The sequence below is a fragment of the Schistocerca serialis genome, chromosome 9 (genome assembly GCF_023864345.2).
Source record: "Schistocerca serialis cubense isolate TAMUIC-IGC-003099 chromosome 9, iqSchSeri2.2, whole genome shotgun sequence".
Classification (NCBI taxonomy): domain Eukaryota; kingdom Metazoa; phylum Arthropoda; class Insecta; order Orthoptera; family Acrididae; genus Schistocerca; species Schistocerca serialis.
This window is the reverse complement of record NC_064646.1, coordinates 40847875-40875006: the sequence shown is the minus strand read 5'-3', so window position 1 is coordinate 40875006 and position 27132 is coordinate 40847875. Positions and strand designations below refer to the sequence as shown.

Genomic DNA, 27132 nt, shown 5'->3' with positions numbered 1-27132 from the left:
TTTGTGCTGTGGTGTTAATGGAAGTTTATGTATGGGCCGATAGCCCATAGTCTGGCTGCTGCTGGTCTTTGACTGATGGTGCAGGAATGCACAGAATGTTGCAGGGAGTCAACTACTTGTTTTTGAATGGCAAGTGCAGATGTGAAGGGGTTATGATGTGCATGGCACACACTACAGCATTCCTACCTAGTGGTGGTCAGAAATGAGTGATTGAACCTTGAGAACGAATATGCCTGCGTCCACATTCCTATTCAGTCTGACATTGGACTACTGTTAAATCTGATTGCCTTGCAAATATGGGTATTTTATAATTTGGCTAGCTGGCCAAATTGGGACCCCTTTCAAACACCTTTCAGGTGCTGATACTGATGTCTCACACGAGTATGTGGTATCTTCGTGTACTTCGTAACGATCTCTCGATATCTGATGCTGTTCGCAGCCCTTATATACCCTGCAGTGCCTGGTAACAACACTGAACATGAACAACACTAATGCACTCTGATGATTGTTCTATCAGTCATCTAGAATTGCAACTCTAATCATTCACAAGCCCTTTGATGATTTGTATGTTACAAAGTTATATTGACATCTGACCATGTCTTCTGGCTGGTTCACTTTTTTATGCTAGACAATTTATTGAACATACATGTATAGTGTATAAGCTGCCAGGAGTTTTTGACCATGTAACAACCACCATTTCATGTGAGTTACAACATTTTGATGTCCCTGAGAATTCTGTGAAGTGGTCAGGTTGTTGTTGTTGTTGTTGTTGTGGTCTTCAGTCCTGAGACTGGTTTGATGCAGCTCTCCATGCTACTCTATCCTTTGCAAGCTTCTTCATCTCCCAGTACCTACTGCAACCTACATCCTTCTGAATCTGCTTAGTGTATTCATCTCTTGGTCTCCCTCTACGATTTTTACCCTCCACGCTGCCCTCCAATACTAAATTGGTGATCCCTTGATGCCTCAAAACATTAACTACCAACCGATCCCTTCTTCTAGTCAAGTTGTGCCACAAACTTCTCTTCTCCCCAATCCTATTCAATACCTCCTCATTAGTTACGTGATCTACCCACCTTATCTTCAGCATTCTTCTGTAGCACCACATTTCGAAAGCTTCTGTTCTCTTCTTGTCCAAACTATTTATCGTCCATGTTTCACTTCCATACATGACTACACTCCATACAAATACTTTCAGAAACGACTTCCTGACACTTAAATCTATACTCGATGCTAACAAATTTCTCTTCTTCAGAAACGCTTTCCTTGCCATTGCCAGTCTACATTTTATATCCTCTCTACTTCGACCATCATCAGTTATTTTGCTCCCCAAATAGCAAAACTCCTTTACTACTTTAAGTGTCTCATTTCCTAATCTAATTCCCTCAGCATCAACCGACTTAATTTGACTACATTCCATTATCCTCGTTTTGCTTTTGTTGATGTTCATCTTATATCCTCCTTTCAAGACACTGTCCATTCCATTCAACTGCTCTTCCAAGTCCTTTGCTGTCTCTGACAGAATTACAAAGTCATCGGCGAATCTCAAAGTTTTTATTTCTTCTCCATGGATTTTAATACCTACTCTGAATTTTTCTTTTGTTTCCTTTACTGCTTGCTCAATATACAGATTGAATAACATCGGGGAGAGGCTACAACCCTGTCTCACTCCTTTCCAAACCACTGCTTCCCTTTCATGCCCCTCGACTCTTATAACTGCCATCTGATTTCTGTACAAATTGTAAATAGCCTTTCGCTCCCTGTATTTTACCCCTGCCACCTTTAGAATTTGAAAGAGAGTATTCCAGTCAACATTGTCAAAAGCTTTCTCTAAGTCTACAAATGCTAGAAACGTAGGTTTGCCTTTCCTTAATCTTTCTTCTAAGATAAGTCATAAGGTCAGTATTGCCTCACGTGTTCCAGCGTTTCTACGGAATCCAAACTGATCTTCCTCGAGGACGGCTTCTACTAGTTTTTCCATTCGTCTATAAAGAATTCGTGTTAGTATTTTGCAGCTGTGGCTTATTAAACTGATTGTTCGGTAATTTTCACATCTGTCAACACCTGCTTTCTTTGGGATTGGAGTTATTATATTCTTCTTGAAGTCTGAGGGTATTTCACCTGTTTCATACATCTTGCTCACCAGATGGTAGAGTGTAGTGTCAGTGTAGTACCACTAAAAGAAGTCCGCAGCTCGCGGTCGCATTCTCGCTTCCCGAGCACAGGGTCCTGGGTTTGATTCCTGGCGGGGTCAGGGATTTTCACCTGCCTCAAGATGACTGGGTGTTAGTGTTGTCCTCATCATTTCATCATCATTCATGAAAGTGGCGAGACGACTGAGCAAAGGTTGGGAATTTTTACGGGCACTGATAACCGCGGAGTAAGAGCCCCACAAACCAAATATCATCATCGTCATCAATTACTAACAGAAAATTAAGAGTGTCAATAGGAATGAGTTCCTTATCAAGCTATCAATCCTCACTTGATTGGGAACTTGTTATACATGATGTTCCACAAGGTTTGATCTTGAACTCCTTATTTTCTCGTGTATGTTATGACCTTCCATCAGTAACAGCACAAGATGTTAGTTTTGTTTGCAGATGATACAAACATTGCAATAAATAACAAATAAAACTGCTGCTTCAGAACCGAAGCTACCATATACGTGAGATAACATAAAAAAGGAAATATTGAGAAAGTTTTATACAGCAGGCTGAGTCATTGAAGTTGGATCTACATGTAAAAGAAAAATAAAAAAAAAAAAATGAAAAATTTATGGATATGAGCTATTTAGCTGTAGTCTTTTTTTTCCCTAGTTGTGGGCAGTTCACAACATTTACACATGCTGTGCAAAACTGAATGGTTCCTTGTTTTTCTCCTTGACTCAGAGCGCCTCCTGAGATGTTAACACCCTGCCAGCGTTTGCATTGGGCATCCAGTTGACATCGCGCATGGACCACTTGAGCGCATGTGCGTCTGCTGCAAGTATGTGTGTTTGACCACCACCAGGTACGCAGAGCATGAAGTTTTTGTGCGACAGGATTCCATTCGGAATTTAACTGAAGCTGCCGTCTTGATTTGTAAGAAACTCGGTCCTATTTCCTCTAATTCATTGACGATGTAGCTACAAAAGTGAACCACAATTTTTGATTCATTGTATTTTATGAAATGGACAGTAGAATACAGTGTTCAGCAATAGTGGTCTTATGCGCTTGGAGAAGCAAATACGCCACTGATGTTCTGCAATGTGATCCTGTACAGTGCTTGTCATGTGCTCTGTATAAGATTTGCCACATTTACGTGGAATTGTGAAACACCTTCCGTGCGCAACTTGCTGTGCGCAAGTCATATTTAACAGATCCCAGAAGTGCCAAGATTTTGGAAAGAGGAGGACAGATTGCTGTAACTTTGTCTTCTTAGCATTCTTCCCATTTTCACCAAAAAATTTCCAATATGTGGTAGATAAGCAGTATTTAGAAGACCTGATCCTATTCTAGTACTGTCTTTTGTATGTCTGTGGTGCTCACTGTACTTGCCGAGACAAATATCCATTGTTCAGACAAAACTGGAACATCTGCAGACTGTGTTCCTGAACAACAGATATTTACCTCGGTAGAGAGAACTACCAATGTACAAATGTCAGAACAAGCGAGAGGATGAGACCTTCAAAACAACTGCTTATCTACCATCTATTGGAAATGTTTCAGCAAAAATATGCAGCATATTAAGAAGACATGAAATTAAAGTAATCTTCAATACTCCTTCCAAAATCTCTGCACAATTGGGATCAGTTAAAGACTTGTTGCAAAGGCAAGTGTTTACAGGATTCCGTGCAAATGAGGCAAATTTTATGTAGGGCAAAAGACGCGCACTGTGCAGGACTGCATTGTACATCAGCAGCAGCATATCGCTTTCTGCAAATCAATAACTCTATCGCCAAATAGTGTATTTCCACTGGTAATTTTATGAAATGCAGTGAAACAAAAATTGTGCCCCTTCGCCAAACTCTTGGAGTTCCATAATCAAGGGACCAGTGGAAATAAGACTGTCAGAGTCCCTTACTAATCAAGGTGGCAGCTTCCACATGGAATCCTGGCATACAAAGAATTTGTGCTATGTGTAGCCAGTGTCATTCTGGGATTTTACTGGATGAAGTAAATTGATTTGATATAAATGAGGTGAGCTTTCATTGTTGATGGTGTTCGACACAGCACACCATCTTGCTACTCCTCTTTCATTGTTGATGGTGTACGACACAGCACACCGTCTTGCTACAGGAGCACCCGCGCTCAAGCATCGCATGCACAATACCCACGGGACACAACACGAATGTCCTGATGGGGTATTAAAATACATGAGCTCAATGCATTTTTATCAGTGTTCAGCTGAAGATGGCCAAAAGATTATGCGCCGAAATATAGTGTTAGGAAGTTGCAGACATCCGCAGTTTGCCCGAATTTTGTGGAACAACTTTAAAACAATTTGTGCTGTTTTCTGTCTGCAAATGTCACTGCCACAGATTGAAAGTGGCAGTGTACACGGGATGGAAAAGAACATAGTTGCTCTTCAACTTTATTTAACTAGTAAGCGTGATTTGTATTTATACTGTGTGCTACAAGCTGACTTACACAACAAGTCAGAGATGCAATGAAATTTTCCAGAATCTGTAATTGCCATTGTCTTGTTCATTTCTGCACTCTGTTCTATAAATGGTTGCCTTTCTTTATGTTATTCTGTGTATTCCCTCCATTACTTAATAGATTTTTTCTCATGAATATTACAATTACAAAATTCTGACATTTATGTTTGTCTAACAATATGTTAGATATTTCCAAGCTCAATCTGAAGATTTTGAAGATATTCTCTTGATAAAGATATCAAGAATGTGAAAGCTACATACTTGGGAAATTTAACTCTGTGACTCCTCCTTAGCAGCCCCCTCAGGAATTTTAGATATGCTGGCAGAAATATTCAATAGATGTATAAATGGTGAGGAACTGGCAAATGAATGATAAAAATCAATTATTCGGGGTGTATATGACTTGGGAGATCCGGGAAAAACCCGGGAATTTTTTTCATCCGGAAGAAAACCGGGAAATACCCGGGAATTTTTTTAGAATTCCAGGAATTTTTTGGTTTAGTTTTCAGTTAAATTTTTGTCATTTTGACTGGTAATAATAATATTCAAACAAAGGATATTACTGTATCCCGCTACTGCAGAATAATACTGCAGCAATAAACCACGAACGAGAGAAAAAAACTAAAATAAAACTTAAGTTGCAAAGGAAATGTGTTATGTACAACAAGAAAACACAGTGCTCATACAAGCATCTGCCAGCAGCAAAATGTGTCAGAGGATTTAGGAAGACTATGCAATGCTTCATAACAATAAATTGTCTCCGATGAGTGTGACGTCGCAACTGTTTACATTAGATTTGTGTGAGCAGTTGCGTGCGGGCCCATGCGCGTGCGCAGTTGCGTCACGTGTGTGTAGTACCTTCTCCCGCTTCTGGCTACTAAAGTGTGTCTGTTAGCTATATATCAATAGCAGGAAGATGCTATTTGGAAAAATTTTACTGTCGCGCGCAAACTGCCATATTCACTAGGACCGAACTGGGGTATCTGCCCCGGGCAGCAATTTCAGTCAAGCATTAATCGCCTTGCAGAACAATTTTGTTGTTTTTGTTTGTTTGCTAAAGAAAATTGGATTTTATTAATCTTTCCCACTGAGGCAGTCAATTTATTTGTAACGAAATGCTTAATTCCACACTATTGGCTAGTTTCAACTGTTCTCTGCATTTCAAAAGAGCATGTTTTCGTCTTCTTGCAAGTATGGCATTATGCCATAATAAAGAACCAAAAATGAAATAATACAGTACTGGTATGCCAAGAAAATTTACAACCGAATCTGGACGTACGAATGTGCACTTTAAACCGAATTATGCATGTTATTATGGTTCACAAAATTCCGATGCTCTTGGAATACTCTCTGATGTCTTTTTCTTTTATGACATAAGTTTTTAATGTTTTACACATACGAACATACGGGCTTCTTGCGTCATCGTAGCTGCACAATCGGTGTGACGCCTGTAATTGGCGCTCTCTGGCAACTGCTGAAACGAACCTCTTTCTAACAGGTCGCTGGAAAATATTGCGAATGATGGAGAAAAGCGTTACTTTCAAAGTAAACTTCCTTTTACCCAAGATGAACTATGTGCGATGAATTTCTTTAATCACAGAGCGTTTGACTCTCATTTAAAAATCAACTCTTTGAGGATGACCATTTAGAAAAATTTCGAGCCCAGAGGATCATACATTTATGTCGTTATTAAAAATTTTACTGGCACATTTGTGTGATGTATCTTAAAGTGTAACACGTACAAAGAAGATCAACATTATACGTGAAAGTTGAGCTTCTCTTGCAGCTTATTAATCGTTGATATCAATATTGTATGTGAAAGCTTTGCTTTTCTTGTAGCAACACTATGTATATTAATTTAAACCATTAACTTTTCCTATTTGTGTGTACGCGCTACTTAACAATGATAATGCTATTGGCTGACGACATGACGTGTCCTTTTCTTTGAATATCCGCTGTATCGGCTGGCGAGATCACGTGACTTGAACTACGACTGGCTTACAAAAGCGCGTTGCAATCTCTATAAATTGATAAGTTTTACAGTTCCGAGGAAAAGTATACTGTCACTTAACACGGGAGAAAGTATATTTTTAACCGGGAAATGCGGGAGAAATCTGGGAATTTTTTTTCCTTATCCACGTATACACCCTGTTGTTTCATCCATATTTAAAACAGGAAGCCAGTGCGATTGTGCAAATGATAGAGGAATTAGTTCTATTTGTAAAAGGGTTTGTTGAAAACTAATGCCTCTAAATGTTTTATGTGAAAATTCTTTTAAATTTAAATGTTTTTAAATAAAACAAATGTTATTAATGTGCTACATTATTATTTTTCATATTTTTCATGCCTGTCGATAGGTCTCCAAATTGTAGCATGTAATTTATATGTCAGTGCGTGAGAAACAGTGTACTGTAATCAAATTTCGAATTCAAAGAGTTTGTCCACATGTGGAGCACACTCTCCTTCATTATGACAATGCTAGACCACACATGGGCACTGCATCATCTGCAAGAATCAGATGCCTTGGATTCACTGTCATCCATTGCCCTTGTACGGCCCCGACTTGGCCCCCATACACTTTTCATCTGTTTCCAGAACTTAAAGAATCCCTTCAAGGACTTCACTTTGATAGCATTGAAGCTGCGCAAGTAGAAATGAGGTTGTGGCACCATCAGCAAAGCCAAAAATTCTACAGCGGTGGTATCAACAAACTGGTCTCTCATTGGGAGAAATGTGTCCATCGCCAGGATGACTATGTTGAGAAATAAACATGTTGACTGAAAGTAAAGATGTAGGATGTTAATAATGTTTTTTAAAGTTTTCACATAAAAAACCCGGGGGCATTACTTTGCAGCACACCCTTGTACAACAGCCTGATTGTATAGTAAAGAAATAAAGCATAAAACAGAAGCACATATAATGGCGTCGTAGGAGCAAAATACATTTAGAGTGAGACGTTCATGTACAAATGGCATATTTAATCTTTTAAACACCTCATTCATAAGAGTTCAGAATGGGGGATGATGATTGATTAAACATTCGTCGATCTGCAGGAGGCATGTGATACAAGTAAGTTATGTGTAGCAATGTAGAATTTGGGTATCAGTAATGAGAAATTAAGAAAATAAGGCTTAACTTAAAAATTAGGGTTGAACATAATTGTTGGAGTAGGTGACAAAATTTCCCAAGAATTCTCCATAAATTACTGTTAAGACAAGGGTGCTCATGAGAACTGCCTTCTTTAAGTATACTTAAAGTAGACTTTTTTTAATGAAGTGTCATGGCATGGGAGTCCCTGTAGGACAAGAAATGTTGTGTACTGCACTCTTCGCCAACGGCCAGGTCGTGGTAGGAGGAGACAGATGACTCCAGTTACATGTAAAAGGAACTGGATGAAGGATACTCAAAATGGAGCCTGACAGTGAACACAAAAAAGATCGGATACATTGTACTGGGTGAAGATGAATAAGAGCACTTTAATGTAGGATCCTGTAAAATTAAAAATGTCTTTGCATTTAAATACTTGGGCATCATTTTTGCAACCAATTGAAGCAGCACACAAGATGTCACTAGTAAAATTGGGCAAGGAAAACAAGTAATTGGCGAACTTAACTCCTTGCTATGGAGTGACAAAATAAGAGAGAATGCTCTTGCTGTACAAGTCAGTCACATAGAGCATCACCGTGTGTTGTGCTGAAATATGGTACATAACAAAAAAGAAAAAAAAATATTGGTGTTCCTTGCAGTAGATTTTTGGTGAAGATAATGTTGCATCTCCAGACTGAAACACACCACAAATGGGAGAACACTGGAAGTTACAGAAGAAAAGAATTCTGTTCTTGACTTGGATGGCCACCTGTAATGAACGGATGGTATCTGGTGACCAGAAATATTCTGTGAATGGACACAAACTGAGTGAAGAAAATGTGAAAGACCACCTTGAAGATGGATTCAGTGGACTCAAGGGGCTTCAGGAAGAAAATTGGACAGATAGGCAATTGAGAAACTGAAGGCTGTGGATGTCATGGATGTATGTGTGTGTGTGTGTGTGTGTGTGTGTGTGTGTGTGTGTGTGTGTGTGTGTGAGAGAGAGAGAGAGAGAGAGAGAGAGCCTATCTTAGCCTGTAAAATAAATGTTTCCCATTTACTCTACAGCTTAATTATTTATAAAATTCACACTCTTATTTAGAATGAGAATTTATACAGATCAGTATTCTTTAGTTAATTGTACACAGCAATTTCATCATATGCTGCAATCTCTATAATTAACTTTGTTTTCTTGCAGGGAGTCTCAGTTGGAAATTAAGAAGTGGCAGGTCAAACAGGCAGAAAAGCAACGTGTTGTGAAACTGAGTGCCGCCGAATGGGTGGACCATCCAGACCGCTACCTGCTTGAACTGGCGGGGCGTACGTGCTACAACAATAAGGCTAGCTAGCCCTAGTCATTTTTAGTGCTAATTGACTATGTTTTAAGTGCTGGAGCTTCTCTGTTTAGTCCTGTGATGCACACGGAAGTAGTACTGGAGCTTGTGGTCGGTGAGCTGGTCTCTTGTTCCTAATCACATGCTAAATTTGTAAAAGACCTGTTAATATGCTCTGCTGTGCTTGTAGAGTAACTGCGTAAATCATTCCATTGGTTTTGTTGCCCCAGTCAGACTATAATGTTCACAAGGATATTCTACCTACTGTATGATGGCACTTACGTATTTTCTGTCTGTCGTGTGTGTGTGTGTGTGTGTGTGTGTGTGTGTGTGTGTGTGTGTGTGTGTGTGCGTAACAGGAACATCATTGCTGAATTTTTACAGTCAATTGCACATACTGATCACTTTCTTTATGTATTTCGACAAATTATTTCCTTCCTGGACGAGTGAACATGTAAATCAAGAAAAATGGTTTAGGAAGGTAAATATTTTTACAGGTTAGGACCCTTGATGAGTGTGAAAATATTTTATATATGGTATAAATATATTTTTTTAAATTATGTTAATTAGCTTGGACACACCACACTTACAGCACAAAAGTTCTGGTCAGTTTGAAATACATTACAAGCCTAAGAATCTGAGAATCAATGTAAAATAGCTTTTTACTACTGTGCATATTACAGGGCTAAATATAGGCAACAACAGAATTAAATTTTCTGTTATCTGTACTTGATACTGCAGAACCAGAAGTGCTCTTGCAAGAAGCTGCCTTGTTACTTGTGGCATTTAAAATTCTCTTTTATAATGTATTTTGAGACTGTGGTTTTGATACTGGTGTCACCGAGGAGGAATAGTTTCGGAGAAGAGTTCTGCTTGCAGTTGTGAAATGTAGTACCGAGTTTGTTTAGACATAGGTAACAAAATAATACATGGTTTTACTGGTGCTATGTCTGTGCATGACAGTGACCAAAAATTGCTGGATGGGACATATTTTTTAGATCTGTGTCTCATTTCTACAAAATTTACTATCATAATAGTTAGGGGCATTTTGACAATAAGTTCTATATACAAATCTGTGTATAGATTGTCAATGTAACAGGTAATGTTAATAAAACATTTTTCTGAAATTTTAAATGTTTGCTTGGATAAGCCATGTTGTTTGAAGTTGCACACTAATAAGTAAATGTGTATGCAACATTAAGAATTAGTAGACACAGATCTTATCTAGTTTTGAAAAGCTATGTACACTGTTGTAATCCTCAGTGCAGAGTAATTAGAATGTTTTTAAAAATAAATTGTTCAGTCATGGCTCATACTTTTTAATGCTCGAACATTTCAGAATGTTTTAAACTTGTTCATGTTTAATTTTATATTTGTATATTGACACTGTAGTCTTAAGAGTTCTAACAGACAATTTTTCTATGTCATTCATATAAAAAAATTGTCACTTCTTATCAAACAACATGTTTCAGGAGTAGCTTTCTATTTCAATTCTGTTGTGTATGAGATTATGGCACTGGTTACCTATTTGATTTAAATATAAAAATTGTCAGGTCTTCCCAAAAGCAATGTGGCTGTTTTGTGCCTTTTTTTTTTTTTTAGTATTAGTGTAATTATTTTACATTGCCTGTCAACATATTTATTTTTATTTTTTTCTTTAATTTTGTGGACTGTAATTTTCTTTTACAGTTTCACCAAGAACATGGACAGAATTATATTTTTGTTTAGTGTATGTAACAGTTCATGCCTTCATTTTCTGGCAGTAGTTTTCCCCACCTACAGAAAAGTATGTCAGTTTTCACCAACACATCATAATTATTATTTATGTATAGCGATATATATATATATATATAAGTTTAAATCTAGGTGCCTTAAGAGTTTCTTTAGCAAATATATTACTGTTGTAGAAAAATCTTGTATGCAGAATACACTTGGACTGAGCTGCAGTGATGTTGGGTGTGCCTTTACCAGTTACATTGAGGTGGCAAATGCGTTAATTCTTTTGCGACAATGAATTCTGCGTGTGTGACTGCATTAACATGGTTGGTTGATAATGTGATTCACAAGAGCTGATATATTCTTCAGACTTCTTGAAAATTTCCAAATGTACTTTGTAGCTTCGTTTAATGTGACATTTGGCTCTCAGAAAGAGACCTGTTAAGAACATAGTAATGTTCTTGGCACCATGCAAGAAGCTCCTTAGTTGTTGAAACAAATATGTTGTTGCCTCAAGATACTGAATTGGCCTTGAAAGGAAGTGGAAAGCTAAGAATGAGGCCCTAAAATGCAACCATGAAAGGCAGAAACAACAGAAAAGCAGACAGCAAAAAGATACAGCAATAAAGGAAAGTTTCATAAAATGATAAAGACATAGCAACAAAGAATCATATTCTAATGTTTTTCAAAAAATGTCAGTGTAGTGAATCAGTTTCATAGTTCATTTACTATAATTTGGGCCACCCACTGTCTGTGCTTATATGGTTGTCATTGTCGCAACTGAGCAACCTGGTCAGTGGTTGTGACAGCATTCTGACCTAGCATGTTGTTTTATGTACAGTAGTTGCAGTCTTGTGAGCTGTACACCAAGCAACAATCTGCTGCACGTGCTCTGCTCCAACTTTGTTGTCACTGAATTTGTCAATTATATTGGCTTATCACACAATCTGTGTACTGTGATTATAGGGTGCTTACTTCTCAGATCTCATAACTGGATTTTAATGTTTCAATATTGGTCTGTATGTGAACATCAAAATCCAATTTTCAGGGCTATTAATGACTGTATAATTGTCAGCAAATTGCTTTTATTGTTGCTGTGAATACCATGTGATAACTCCTATCATCCAGTGTGATGGTGGTGATGACGATGACGATGATGATGATGATGATGATGATGTAGTAGTGATAGTGGACCTCTGAAATCGCCATTTATGGGCATATTCTAAATTGATTGGCTGAATCGTCCCTGTGGGATGCCAATCATGGATAAGGTTGCTCATTCATTGAGTGCAAATATTTTGTCATTATGTTTGTATCTATGACTATTTAAGTTCAAAATATATGTTTGAAATCCATTGTTGCACTAGGTACATGATTTGTGTAATTCTCAGAAACTAGAGCTGAAAGCAGCATCCCATATAGCTCTTTGTGAATGTGTAGTAGTTATTTTGTAAATAGATGCCAAGCATCTTTGTTGGTAGCTAATCTCATAGCTGTATATTTTGCAGTACATAGCTCCACAGAATAATGTTTCTGTTTTTAATTTTGGAGGATAGATTCCCTTTAAATTGACGTACATTCCAAGTAACAAGTGACCAGAGTGTGTAAAAAATGTGGTACTTAACTGGGTGGTTTCTAAAAGATTTCTGTACATGCCCACAAAGTTCCTGTGCTTTTAAAGCAAGGCTTAAGTTCTTGTATGAATAAGTTCATATTATTGTTTCACTGGTAGAGGATCCTTATGTTTGAAAATTATGGTACTTAAAGATTTTGAATGACACGAAGAATGGCTGTTATTTCGTACAATTGAATCTAAGCCCATTCATCTCTCATGTGATTCAGTTATTTCTATTTAAGAAGTAAAGTTATCTTGATGTGATACCTAATACTTATGTGTTATCCAATGTTACTTATTGTTCATGATAAAGTTCTATTAAGTTTTTTTGTTTCTATGGAGATGCTGACGTACAGCCGTTGTGAAAATTTTGATGTTACTAGAGAGGCAATACATTGTCATAGAAAACCAAAATGATCTTTGAGGATTCAGTTTTATATCCTCTTCTAAGGAGAAGGCTGGAAGAAGACATAAGCATTATATCTTTGTTATAGGAAAGAAATATCGCATTCCTCTCCTTACATATTATGTGATACATATCTGCTCTCCCCATTAAAAGGAGTTGTTCATATACTAACCAAGAAAATTATAGTTTTTAGTTTCATTTTGTAGTGTTTTGTGACTGCCTCATATCAGAATTGAATTTTCAGTGTTGCAGAAAATTTCTATATTACCTTTTTAACTTCATACTTGTTTTTTCTCTTTTGTTTTTGGAATGATGAAATTTTCAAATAAGTACAGTTATCAGCCTGTGTGTGTTGTTCTGTGTAAAACAGCAGAATATAGGCAGATCAAGCCTGCATTTCAGGAACACACAAGTGAATGTAGTTTCTTTAAGAGGAACTACTTATTTCATCTTTGTTGAATGTAACATAATAAATGACGATTCTCAAACAGTTCTTTGGTGAGTGAAGAAAGTACATTGCCAGTCATGAGATGTATTGAATGTGAGATAAGGGATCAATAGTTCGTATAAATTTTGTAATTTCCTTTCCTGAGTCATTACAAAGAAAAGAGACAACAACCAAAAAATATCAGTCTGATTTTTTCAGCTCTGTGGTTAGCAAGCATATTGGGCTTGATGTAAAGCTTACAAAATACTCTCTCTTACAAAAATAGTACAATATTCTTCCAGTAGGCTTGTGGTAATGATGCTTTAGTAGCTCATTGAAGTCCGTAGTCATTATTGGTTAAGGATGCTCAAATATGGTTGAATAGTTTTGGAGTTCTGAGTGATCTGTTCTACACTGGTAACCTTCAGTATTTACTGCATATTCTCATAACTCCAGTATGTCATTTTCCTTATCACAGTTACAGCTACCAACAGTTGTAGAATGAATCTCTTCCAGCTTTCATTTTTGTACATCTTAGTAATAGATAAACATATTGTTCTAGGTACTATTTTTGTGCGTTGTCAACATTCCAAAGTTTTTATTGGGAGGTGCATGAAGCTATTTTTGGCATGTACTTGGCTATTTGTACTTAACAACTTTTTAATTTTTCAATACTATTTTAAGTGGTAAGATTAAATCTACACTAAGGATAAAAAGACATTTTTATTATTTATGGATAAGTATCAAATGACAACTGTAGTAGCAATAATTTGCTGATGTTGAGCAAAATGAATTGATAAAACTGGATGTTATTTGCCAAACTAAAATTATTGTGAAGAAAGTCAGTGTACTTAAATTGTGACCAAATAAATATTTCACTACATAAAATGGAATACATTATTTTACACTTTCTATTTCCTGTTCTTACACCTTTGCTATAATAATGTCTGCATTTGAGATTATAATATGGGTAGATAGAAAATCTACTAACCATGTGGTGGCAGGGGATTTTTTATCTGTCCATTTTACATTCTCAAATACTGATTACTTTTTGTTGATGTATTAGCTCTTGTGGCCAGTAATCCCCCATATTTATCCCCTTTTGTCTGTCTTATCTTTTCAAACTGCCATCTGATTTCAACCTTCTGTGCTAGTTCATTCATTTATTTATCTGTAACACCTACGATTAAGCAACATCTTGCCCTTATCTTTTCTAGTACTGATTTATGCACACTTTGGTTGGTCCAGTGTTGTTTATGAACTTTCGTATAACAGTTTGTTTAGTATCTCCGCCAGTGGACGTCCTGATGGAGACAGATGAACTGGCGTGGGTAGAACAGCTGAGAAATTTAGGACCCTTCCACAGAGGACGCACGTATTGTGTCATATGGGCAGACTCACTGATGTCAGTGTTTATTTGTGAGTGGCAGGAAGCAGTGGGCAGTGCTCTTGCAGAGTTAGTCCGCTGCAGACCTCGCATAGCGCTCATGCCGAGAGTTGTCATGTGCACATTCGTTAGCAACCCACAGCAGCCACATGCTGTGTTATTGTTGTGCACATATCTCCTTGGGTACGGTTGCACCACTTCCTCTAGTTCAATTTGCACGGCGAGTTTGTTCAATTCACATTGTTCTTGTTCCCCAGTTGCTACATAGTCACTGTTGGCCTGAGTTACTGCAGATACTAAACTGCATTTACAGTTTACACTGCAGGACCATCTCCTGATCATCTTTTATAGATTCATTTAGGAAACAGACGACACTATTCTTTCCTCATCACCTTGTTTCTATACAATTCTTTCACAGTGTTGTGCCTTTTTTTTTTAGCCAAATCGCTCTGATCCATTGTTACTGCCATTCTGCATTATTTGGTTTCACAATTGTAGTAGATTACATTTTCCCTCTACATTGGCTCTGTCTGGGGGCTTTTGTCCATTTCCACATGTTTTTCACAAACTTTCCCTATCAAGATTTTCTGTTTTAATTTTTTTCTGTCATGTCTTCCACTTTTTGCATGAGGAACTTGCCTCTTCTCACACACTTAATGCCTCTTCTTAGCTCTTGTATATTCTCGTGATTTTCATTCAGATTTGTCTTTCTTTTCTTTCCTTTTTTCTTTTTTTTTTCTTCCAATCTTTTTCCTTGTTTGTCTTCCTTTTTTTCCTCTATTTTCTCACTATCCAGCCCCCATATGTTTTTCACCACTCCTATCATCTCTGATACTCTAAATATTTGGTCCTTTTGAAAACATGGTTTTGCACTGTAAACAGGTCCCATATTCTGTTACTTATAATCTGCTTGTCTGTGGGAATATCAATCCAAAGCCTAGCTTTGAATGTCCATGATTTTGGATATAATCTCGCTGTTCACCAACCCCTTTCACAGTTTCAAATAAAGCAGTTTCTTGCACTTACACTGCTAATCTGTTGTCTATCATCTCATCCCCCAATTTTCACTCCACTAGACATCCCATCTTTTGTAAAGTCCTAAATTCATCTGTGACTTGTGTTTCCTTAGTTGGTATCACATACCGAAACAACTAGAAACTGCAACAACAGGCCAGACCTCCTCTCAAAAAGCTATCCTACCTTCTCCAAAATGACCTAAACAGTGGTGTTCACATCCCTGTCTCACTCTAGCTCACAAATCAGCCACTCCATCAACAACCAGTCCTCTCCTACAGACAGATCTCAGCCAACTTTAACATCTCTCAGCCTTCACCACTGCCTCCCAGAGTGGTGTCAGCTCCAAGACACAAGAACAGCCACAACACTACTGTGTTCTAAGCCTCTCGAATTACCAGTATTATCCAAAGGTTTCACTTTGTCATAAAAATGTAGGTAATTATGCTGCTTTGGTTATGGACCTTTGCAACATATTCTTAGAATATTTTCAACAGTGCACCTGACACTGAACCGTGACTTAATCACTTCCCACCGGGATCCAAACTTAATCCGACACCACTACCTCAAAATCTCTCCTTGCCAGCTTTCTAATAATTCCTATCATTGAGCATTGCTTCAGTACCCTACTAACCTGTCCCCTTCAGAATTAAAGGCACTTTGCTCCCTAAAACCTGATGACTCCATCTTTATCCACCCGGCAGATGCTGTGGTACTTGACCAACAGGAGTAACTATGTGAGGGTCTACGCCCACTCTCTGACACTTCTGTATACAGTGTGTGCATCAGCAGGGAGTATACAACCTGGGACAGCTGGGAGACCTGGGAATTTTTCCATCCGGGAATTTTTTAGAATTCCGGGAATAATTCATTGTTTTAATTTTTTGTAATTTTGACTGGTAAGAAACAATACTCTAACAAAGGATATTACTGAATCCCACTACTGCAGAATAATACTGCAGCAGTAAACCATAAACTAGGAAAAAAATACAAAAATAAAACTTAAATTGCAAAGGAAATGCGCCATATACAACAACAAAACACAGTGCTCATACAAGGGTCTCCCAACAGCAAAATGTGTGAAAGGCATTATAGTCCAGTCAAATTGCAGATATACCTTGCAAAAGGTGGGGTAGAAGATTTTATTTTTTTAACTTGTTCATATTATTGGAAAGGTTACAAAACCAAGTTTTGCCAACAAAATTTCTCTTGGGAAAACTTTCTGCAGTCAAAAAACTCCGAAATTTTCGGACTTTTTTCAGTTTTTTTCAAAATATCTCAGTTTCATTTGCTCCTATCGCTTTAACATCTATTTTCTTTTTTAAAGAGCGCAAAATTCTGTACAAATTTGATTATTACTATTTTTTTCTACTCCCAGTATCTAAGGCGCCATAGCGCGTCAAAAAATACCAATTTTTCAAATTTTGAGCATAGTGGCAAGATACCCTATTTTCGAACACTATTTTTTTCAGTTTCTGTTTGTGTAGTATAAATACTTTTTACATCATGCTATATGTTGGAATTTACCACCTCACTTTCAGGTATTCAATTTCTCTGTATGCAACATGAGGATTGCTGGGCACCCAACTATTGTGATTCTTACATCACTACCTGAAGTTCACTATGGGCCACCTCAGCCCTGGTATTTGTAAAACTGTAAATATAAAAATACATCAGTAAGAGACAGACACACACACACACACACACACACACACACACACACACACACACACACACACGAAATAAATTGTCTCAGGAAACTGAACTATTATTAGTGCAATAGGCAACCTAATTAGGTAGGTAATTATTCTTTTGTATAAAGGCCACATAGTTGACATTAAAAATAAGTAGCTTTATTACAATTAAAATGCATTGTCAGTTACTAAAAAATGTTGACAGTTCTGCGCGTGTAATACTTGTAATACCGCACTTGAGACAGGTATGAGCATCACTTCCAACATTTTGATGGGCCAGGTTCCTCAGTGTCACCAGAAATACCTTGAGTTACGGATTCAGGGTCTGTACATAGAGTTGATCGCAGATTGACCTCTTCTTTAAACAGCAAGTCAGCCTCAGCAAGTTCGTTGATTTCGTCAGCGGTTTCCTCAACATCCTCCATAACATCTTCTTCACTGTCTTCATATAAAAATTTTGGCACATTTTCACAGTTGACCTCAATACATTTCTTGCAAATTGAAGAACATTTCAAACCCGCTTTTCTGCAGGAGCACACTCCGCCACAGTTCAGCTTGCATGAGCATGAAACAATGTGAAGAAGTGCTTCAGGTGCTGCGTCTTGGCTCATTATGACGGGTATTGGACCGTGGTCACTGTGATTCCAGCCCCATTTCTCAGGAGGTTTCCAGTTTCCTATCCAACTTTTGGACTTGTTGGTAACTCCGCAACGTATGATGTTGTGCAGCATCTTGTGTAGGTGGCAACCATGCAAGATTCAGTTTGCTTTTTGTGGCAGACTTGGCGAATAGCTGGTACCGCAAATGGTCTAGTGTGTGGGAACTGCTGACACCTCCACTATACAATGCGATAGTAACCTGTTCTCCTGCTGTTATTATTTCTTCACGGGTAGCATGTGGTTTATTGCACGTGCAAAGCGCTGAGGTTAGGTGTTCATTTTTCGCAACAATATTGCAGCTCTTAATTTTTCCTTGACCAAAAAAAGCGGATGTTGCATCACATCCGCTGAGGCGTGAGTGAACAGAATATATTCATTGTCAAACTTGTAAGATGCACTGAAAAAACACTTGTCTTCTGCATTTCCTCTTCCTGGCTTTAAGAAAAATAAGTTTTCAATGCCTTGCCCCAAACTGGTCATGAGCAAAAGCAGGTCAACATCATCTCCTACAATGACAACACTTCCAAAATCTTTGGTTCTTGAAATGGCAGATGTTATAATCATAACGTCAGCATCTTCTTGTGCCAGGCTTTGAAGCTGTTTCAGCTATCACCACATCTTCACCATATTTCTGGAAAAGGCGAGCCTTGACAGTTCGAATATCAGGACGAGGTGATGCGAGTATTTGCTGTAACAGATCGTCCATAGAAAACTGACATTCTTCCGTATTGGTTTCCAGGTAGGCAAATATAGCCTCCATGCCTTCATCTACTTGTGTTGCAGGTCGGTAACCGCGATTCTGTCCAGTAGCTGAAACACGGTGAAAGAACTTTTTGTAGCAAAATCTGTGGTATCACCCATCTGCAGCAACCAAATCATTTACATTTTGAATCCGCTCTATCACTTGTTGACCAAATTCATCACCACATCGTTTAGCCTGTTCTAATACTGTCGATTGACTTCCAATTTCATTACTTTGTAAACAAAATTTCGTTTGGCATATGGCAATCTTAACTGATTGGTTAAAAAGTCATCAGAATTCCCTTTTGCAAATAAGAAGCATTTCTCCTTGAAATTGAACTGACCTTTTTCCTGCGACCGACGTAGCACGCCTGTTGGTTCCTGAGGATGTCGGAGGCTAGCTGCTATCGTTCTCTCATTAATGTACTTCTTGTAGCATGCTTCATGCAACATCACTTCACTGAGCGTTTTCAAAAAACGGGCGTGGGCAGACTCCCTGCGTTTAGCACTACAATTGATAAGTGTGCTCAGTCCTTTCTTTTTCACAAATGGTTCAAATGGCTCTGAGCACTATGGGACTTAATATCTATGGTCATCAGTCCCCTAGAACTTAGAACTACTTAAACCTAACTAACCTAAGGACATCACACACATCCATGACCGAGGCAGGAGTCGAACCTGCGACCATAGCGGTCACGCGGTTCCAGACTGAAACACCTAGAACCGCACGGCCACACCGGCCGGCTTCTTTTTCACATTGCGTCCACCACTCACCACAGTTTTTTTTTTGCAAATGAAACACAAATTCATGTCAGACATACTCATTTTCAGCACCACAACATATACTGAATGGAAGCAACTCCAAACTGTAGGACCCTTATTGTTGTGTGCTAATAGCTGTCAGCGCGCTGTGAACAATCACCAGAGATAATCGCCTTCCGCCCGCCAAAGAATAAATACGCTTTTGTCCGCTAAAGAACAATTCCTACATACTTTTTCTTATAACTGATCATTAACGTCAATCAACTGTAGAAAATGTACGGCACCTGCATGCAATCATATTACATATTGTAACATAAATAAACTTCACGCAATCCGACGTGAATGTGTTCGTAGTTACTGAATATGATGCTGTTTGTCCTGCCCCTGCAGCAGAGTGAGATGGTAAATTACAATGAATAACATGATGAGTAATATGTTTATACTACACAAATATAAACTGAAATAACAGAGTTCAAAAATTAGGTAATTTACCACTTTGCTCGAAATTTGAAAAATTGGCATTTTTTGACACGCTGCAGTGCCTTAGATACTGGGAATAGAAAAAAATTGTAAGAATCAAATTTGTAGAGAATTTTGTGCTCTTTAAAAAAGAAAATAGACGTTAAAGTGATAGGAGCAAATGAAACTGAGATATTTTGAAAAAACTGAAAAAGTCCGAAATTTTCTAAGCTTTTTGACTGCAGAAAGTTTTCCCAAGAGAAATTTTGTTGGCAAAACTTGGTTTTGTAACCTTTCCAACAATATGAACGAGTTAAAAAAAATAAAATCTTCTACCCCACCTTTTGCAAGGTACAGGCTTTTTTTCTGACAGTTTCACTGGACCATTAGGGAGACTATGCAATGCTTCATAACAACAAATTGCTTCCAATGAGCGTGACATCACAACTGTTTACATTTAGATTCGTTTTAGCTGTTACGAGTGGGCTCATGCACATGCGCAGTTGAGTCCCGGGTGAGTAGTACCTTCTCCCACTTGGGACTACAGAAATGTGGTGGTTGGCTGTGTAAGCAGTCACAGCACAATTAATATTCTTGAAGAAAAAAAACCTTGTTTCACGAAGCGTCCAGCGCACGTTGGTCTATCGCTATCAATTATTCATATGATTTTGAAACGCATCCCTGTTGGTTTTTGAACACATTCTAAGCCGATTTTTGATTGAATCATAAGTTGATTTTTGAATGTGTGCATAGTGTACGTGATGTCTATCTCAGGGGAATCCTCGTCGTATCTAGATATAAACTTTCCTGCAGGCAGAAGGGGATGGGGCTATACGAGCCGAGCGGAGTAAAGCCAAACAGGTGAATGCCAATCACTGACTGAGTATGTGGTTGATTGGATTTGCGAATGACCAGTGTTGTTATAATTACTAGTGAAATCTGTAGATTCAAACTACCAGAGTGGAAATGAACGTCTAACAGGTAAGAAAGATTACGTATTATCTCCTCGATGTAACCAAGAAAATGAAATGTTGACAAATTTTTGGTCAGATCGCTACATTAGTAAGGGCCAGTTGCACAGTCCCCAGTTAGCAGTTGCTTAAGTTGTATTCTGGAAGTAGCGCGGAAGACGCATTGTACGAATATATAAAAACGCCTGACCGTAGAATAATTGTGCTATAACTAAACTGGTGATTCTGGAAGGGTTAGTGAAGTTAACCTGCAAAAAAGTTTTGACAGTGACAGGAATAGTTCCACAATTAGTGATGACAAAATTGTTTGTTAGAATGAGGAAGGAGAAGAAACAGGTGCATCACACAAATTATGGAAGAATATGATGATTCCAAATTTATATAAAAATTTCATACTACTACGTTTTGATCTTATGCTTGAGAAACTGGAGCGTATGAATGAAATGTGAAACTAACATACAGCTTTTTGCTTGTAGTGGGCCTAATAGGCATTTGATATTGGTACTTCATGAATTATATTATGTCGTGTTATAAAAATGACCATTTGTGCCAAAACAGCCTGTTATGTGATGTGTGTTACAATTACTGCAATATTAGAACGCCTATTTTGTTTTATCTAGCAGACAGTGACAAAATAGATGTAATCAGTTCGAGAAACCATATTAGTCTTGGGTACTATATGTATTAACAGCTTTTGCAGTATTAGATGACGACATTTTGATTTTTCATGTAGCAAAATGTTTGACGAGCTTTGTTGAAGTAATATATTCTTTTGCAGAAAGGAAAGCACGCCATGTAAAGCTATAGCAAGTTTAGAGAGGAAAAAAACTGCTAGGAGCTAAGGATTGAAGAAAAGTGTACTGTCTTGCTTGTCTCTTGTCTTTACTGGTTTTATGTATCCTATATTTAGTTTTGTCAAGCAAAAGAGATAGTTATTGCCTAATAGTCAATAAAGAGTGCAAATTTTCTGAGCTCTTGTTCTCCCGATTACAAATAATCCCATCAAGTATTAATAGCAGGAGAGGCACCACAGAACATGTTAATTTCCACTGTCCTGAATATAGTTTGATGGCATCCATTAAAAAATATACGAGTTTCAATTCCACAGAGCGAAATTGAGTGACGTGCGATAGAAGAATGCTGTGCGAAGAGGTGTGGCACTGCACTTTGGCACACTTAAGACCAAATAACATGCCTTACATTTCCTCGAGCACATATGTTTTATGTATCAGACTCTTCAGAAAGATGTGTGCTACAAATGAACATATTTTTGAAAATTCAATTTTTTCAAATTTATTTTTGACATCCTATCTCAAACGCTTGATGGAGGAGGGTGGGGGCCGCCACTATCTAGTATTTCCCAGGTGCGGAAATATCTTAGATCTGGAGCTGATGCACAGAGCAGTCTGAATTATAGTGGGGAAGTGTGTAGTCTCCACGTGACTCATGTTTATATTTAGTGATTTTGCTGTTTCCTCTTCGTTTACTGCTCTCTCGTCAAATGAAAACAAAGCAGATTACTGTGGCTGGGAGCTATTGAGTGGATTAAAATACATTCATATAATTACGGAAGGCTAAAATATGTTTCAGATTTTATTTTATTTCCACTTTTCTGACAGTCGAGCATTAATCGCCTTGCAGAACAGTGAAGTTATTTTTGTCCGTTTGCTAAAGTAATCTGGCTTTTATTAATCTTTTCCTCTGAGGCAGTCAATATATTTGAAACAAAGTGTTTAATTCAACGCTATTGGCTAGTTTCAGATGCTCACTGCATTTCAAGCACACGTTTTCATCTTCTAGGATGTATGACATTGTTGTTGTGGTCTTCAGTCCAGAGATTGGTTTGATGCAGCTCTCCATGCTACTCTATCATGTGCAAGCTTCTTCATCTCCCAGTACCTACTGCAACCTACATCCTTCTGAATCTGCTTATTGTATTCATCTCTTTGTCTCCCTTTACGATTTTTACCCTCCCCGCTGCCCTCCAATACTAAATTGGTGATCCCTTGATGTCCTACCAACCAATCCCTTCTTCTAGTCAACTTGTGCCACAAATTTCTCTTCTCCCCAATTCTATTGAATACAGTTTTGTGGTCTACCCATCTAATATTCAGCATTCTTCTGTTGCACCACATTTTGAAAGCTCCTATTCTCTTCTTGTCTAAACTATTTAATGTCCACATTTCACTTCCATACATGGCTACACTCCATACAAATACTTTCAGAAACTACTTCCTGACACTTAAATGTATACTCGATGTTAACAAATTTCTCTTCTTCAGAAACGCTTTCCTTGCCATTGCCAGTCTACATTTTATATCCTCTCTACTTCGACGATCATCAGTTATTTTGCTCCCCAAATAGCAAAACAAATTTACTACTTTAAGTGTCTCATTTTCTAATCTAATTCCCTGAGCATCACCTGATTTAATTCAACTACATTCCCTTATCCTTGTTTTACTTTTGTTGATGTTCATCTTACATCCTCCTTTCAAGACACTGTCCATTCCGTTCACCTGCTCTTCCAGGTCCTTTGCTGTCTGACAGAATTACATCATCAGCGAACCTCAAGAGTTTTTATTTCTTCTCCATAGATTTTAATTCTTACTCTGAATTTTTCTTTTGTTTCTTTTACTGCTTGTTCAATATACAGATTGAATAACATCGGGGACGGGCTTCAACCATGTATGCCATTGCGCCATAATAAGGAACCAAACATGAGACAATACAGTACTCATACTCCAAGAAAATTTACATCCCGAAAACCACACTGAAAAGCTTAATGTCTAGTCAAGGCCTACGTTGTTGGGAATCTGGACATACAAATGTGCACTTAAAGTATGCAATTTAAATGTGCACATTGTAGTATGGTTCACGAAATTCTGATGCATTTGGAGTATCCTCTGATGTCTTGTTTCTTTTATGACATAATGTAAGTTCTTTTAATGTTTTACACGTATTAACATATGGGCTTCCTGCATCATTGTAGGTGCGCAAGCGCGGTGGCGCCTGTTATCTGGCACTCTCTGACAGCTGTTGGAACGAACCTGTATGAAAAGTGTTACTTTAAAAGTCAATTTCCTTTTACACAAGTTGGACTGTGTGTGAGAATGTACAATGAATTTAAATCACAGTGTGTTGGACTCTCATTTAAAAATCAACTCTTTGGTAATGTGCCATTTGGAGGAAGTTCAAGCCCAGAAGATCAGACATCTATGTTGTTATTATGAGCAAATTGACGTAGTACTACGGTATGCCCTCTCTCCTCTCTGGTAACTAACTTCTTTGTGGGAAACTTCGATGGCAAGTTACTGGACTCGGCTAAAAGTTTTGCTGGCACATTTGTGTGATATATCCTAAAATGTAACACGCGCAAAAAAGATCAACATTATATACGAAAGCTTAGCTTCTCTTGCAGTGTGTGAAAGCTTTGCTTTTCTAGTAGCAACACTACGTATATTCATTTAAAACATGAACTTTTCCTAATTTATGTATTTGCGCTACTTAACAGTGATGTTGCTATTGGCTGAGTACATCACGTGTCCAATGGTCTGAATATCGGCTGGCGAGATCATGTGACATGAGCTATGACTGGCTTACGAAAGCGCATTGCAATCTTGATTCCAATGGTTCGGAAAGTGACATGCGGTGTTAGGTGGAATACGAATTTATGCTTTCGTAATATGAAAATATGCAGCATACGTGTTGCTGCCCATCAAAGATCTTCCCAAAACATTTTTTTTTCCCCTGAGTTTCGTTTTCTAAAGTGCTGGGAAATTCTAAGCCTGTTAATAAAAACATAACCATTCAAGGGATTGATAAGTTTTACAATTCTGAGGGAAAATCTACTGTCATTAAACATGAAAAAAATGTGTTTTCACCTGGGAGAAACCGTATTTTTAACCAGGAAAAGTCCGGGAATCTTTTTTTCTTGTCCGTGTATACACCCTGATCAAGATCCAATCCCTATGGTACCAACTGACTTACAGTCCCTCCTTAAAATCTCAGTACCCTCACAAGAATTAACATCTGAATCCATAGAACTTCCTACCATCCCAAATCATAAACACTCACCTTTTTCCTAGAATCCACAAACCCAACAACTCTGGCTGTGCCAACGTTGCTGACTTCAAGTCATCCATTGAACGTATGTCTGTCGTGATTGATCAGCACCTGCAATGTATAGAACAAAGACACCCATCCAGTATTAACAAAAAAATTACTGCCTGAGAAGGAGCTACTGGCTCCAAGAGCTAGCACATATCTAAATACCCTGTGCTCCCCCCCCCCCCCCCCCCCCTCCCCCTCTACAAGCGAGGCCTCACAGCCTCCGATGCTGTCCCTAGCAGCCCACTATCCTGTCCCTGCACATTCCCACAGGCAGCACCAGCACCTCCCCCTGCCCATATCTTGTGATCCACCCCTCCTACATGCCACACTTCTCTTCTTTACCCCTACTTAGCCATCACAGCGAAGGTGACCGACTGCTCACCTCAGTTGCAGTTGGGCCTTAGCAACCAGAGAAGATAGTGGTCATGTGTGTGTGTGTGTGTGAGACTTACGCAAGTGTGTGTCTTGTTTTCTCTCTGTCTGAAGGAGGACTTAGTTCAGTAGGTAGTATCTAGCAGTCTTTATAATGTGAATATGTGCCAGACCACAAAGTTATCTGGTAAAACCAAAAAACTGAAGATGCAGAGTAAGACCATGAACCACTTCAATATTTTAGGCTACTAAATGATGAGAATATTAATAACTTTATGGAAAAACTGAAGGTGCAAAGCTAGAATAGTGTTACACATACTCCCAGAAATGTTGAGTATACCTCCACCAAATTTATCAGCACTCGCTGAAATTTTTACTGCTTCCTAATCACTGATTAATGATGTATTAAAACGCAGTTAAGGTGATGGCACGAAAGTGGTTGACGCCTCATTTGCAGACACTAAGGTTGGTAGCTAAGCTATATTATGAGAGAGAGCATATAAAACAGCCTATGTTTGCCTCAAATGACAATACAGGTCAAAAATTAGAGTAGCCAAATTTAGGTCAAATATGGTGATGACATTGAAAACTCTCATCATGGATGCAATGCTGCAAGGAATGTCGTTAACATAGAAATATACAGAAGTAGACACAGTGAAAAAACTATAAACAATATCCGTACTACTATAGATCAATCTCTCTCTTGCATGTGCTACTCAGATTCTGTTACATTTTACAAGTATATTGATAACTTGTACATGGAAAGAAGCAGAAGAAAACAATTAAATAAATGGCAAAACTGACGTGTTCCAAGTCTAAAGACATTAACTGCCCATAAAATTTTGTGATAAAAAAATGTGTGGTATTTAATATTAAACTCTCTTTGCGTTTTAGTACATTGTGTCCATAATTAAATTTCCAGTTTCAAAATGCTGTAGAAAGCGAACCACTGCTCAGAATGAGGTCAAATTTGAACACCATGTTATTGACACGGGGGAAAACGCCATTGAACAAAAAAAGTTTAATGAAAATTGTACCAGTACGTGGCATGGTAAGCATCAGAATATGCACGCCAACAGATGTGTGGCACATGGCTATTCCTCAGTTTGCATCAGACACACCTAACATGACTCTCTGCATGTATGATCCCGTGCTGCTGGTAAAGCTCTTTTACAAGAATGGTTACTGTGTGCCAGTAGCTCTGAACAAATTCCGGACACTCAAAAGAGGCACTGGTCTGATATCTACTAAAGATCTGGAGAAAATTATTACAAAATTCAGAGAGACAGGTTCAACAAAGTAGGAAATGATAGATTCCCACTTACTGTAAGGAAGACAAGTTAAGTTGCAGACAGGCACAATAAGACACTCTCATATAGCTTTCAGCCACAGCATTTGTCAGTAAAGAGGACACACGCGCGCGCGCACACACACACACACACACACACACACACACACACACACACACACACACAAGCATACACGACCACCAACTCCAGCATCTCAGGCTGGAATGCCAGAGATAGGTTCATTTGAAGTGTAAAGTGGTAGAGTGATGAAAGCAATTGATCTGACGTCTGTTAAAGATGTGACCACACCATTGCAGGACGGGTTGAGCAGTGGCAGTGGCACACAAACATGCAGTGCTCAGGGAATAGCCTGAAAATTAGACGTGCCTATGAGCACAGTGCATAAAATCCCATGAAATAGCATGCATGGCTGTTATACAAAATCAGGCA

The 27132-nt window shown here is 38.2% G+C and overlaps 1 protein-coding gene across 1 annotated transcript in view; it reads left to right on the top strand.

Annotated features, from left to right (window-relative positions):
- LOC126418577 (uncharacterized) overlaps positions 1 to 14112 on the top strand; it is a 71287-nt gene extending 57175 nt beyond the window's left edge. The window contains exon 10 of the mRNA XM_050085394.1: positions 8925 to 14112. Within this exon, the coding sequence (XP_049941351.1) occupies positions 8925 to 9075 (151 nt within the window). The 3' untranslated portion in view covers positions 9076 to 14112. The remainder of the gene's footprint in view (positions 1 to 8924) is intronic.
- The last annotated feature ends 13020 nt before the right edge of the window (positions 14113 to 27132 follow it).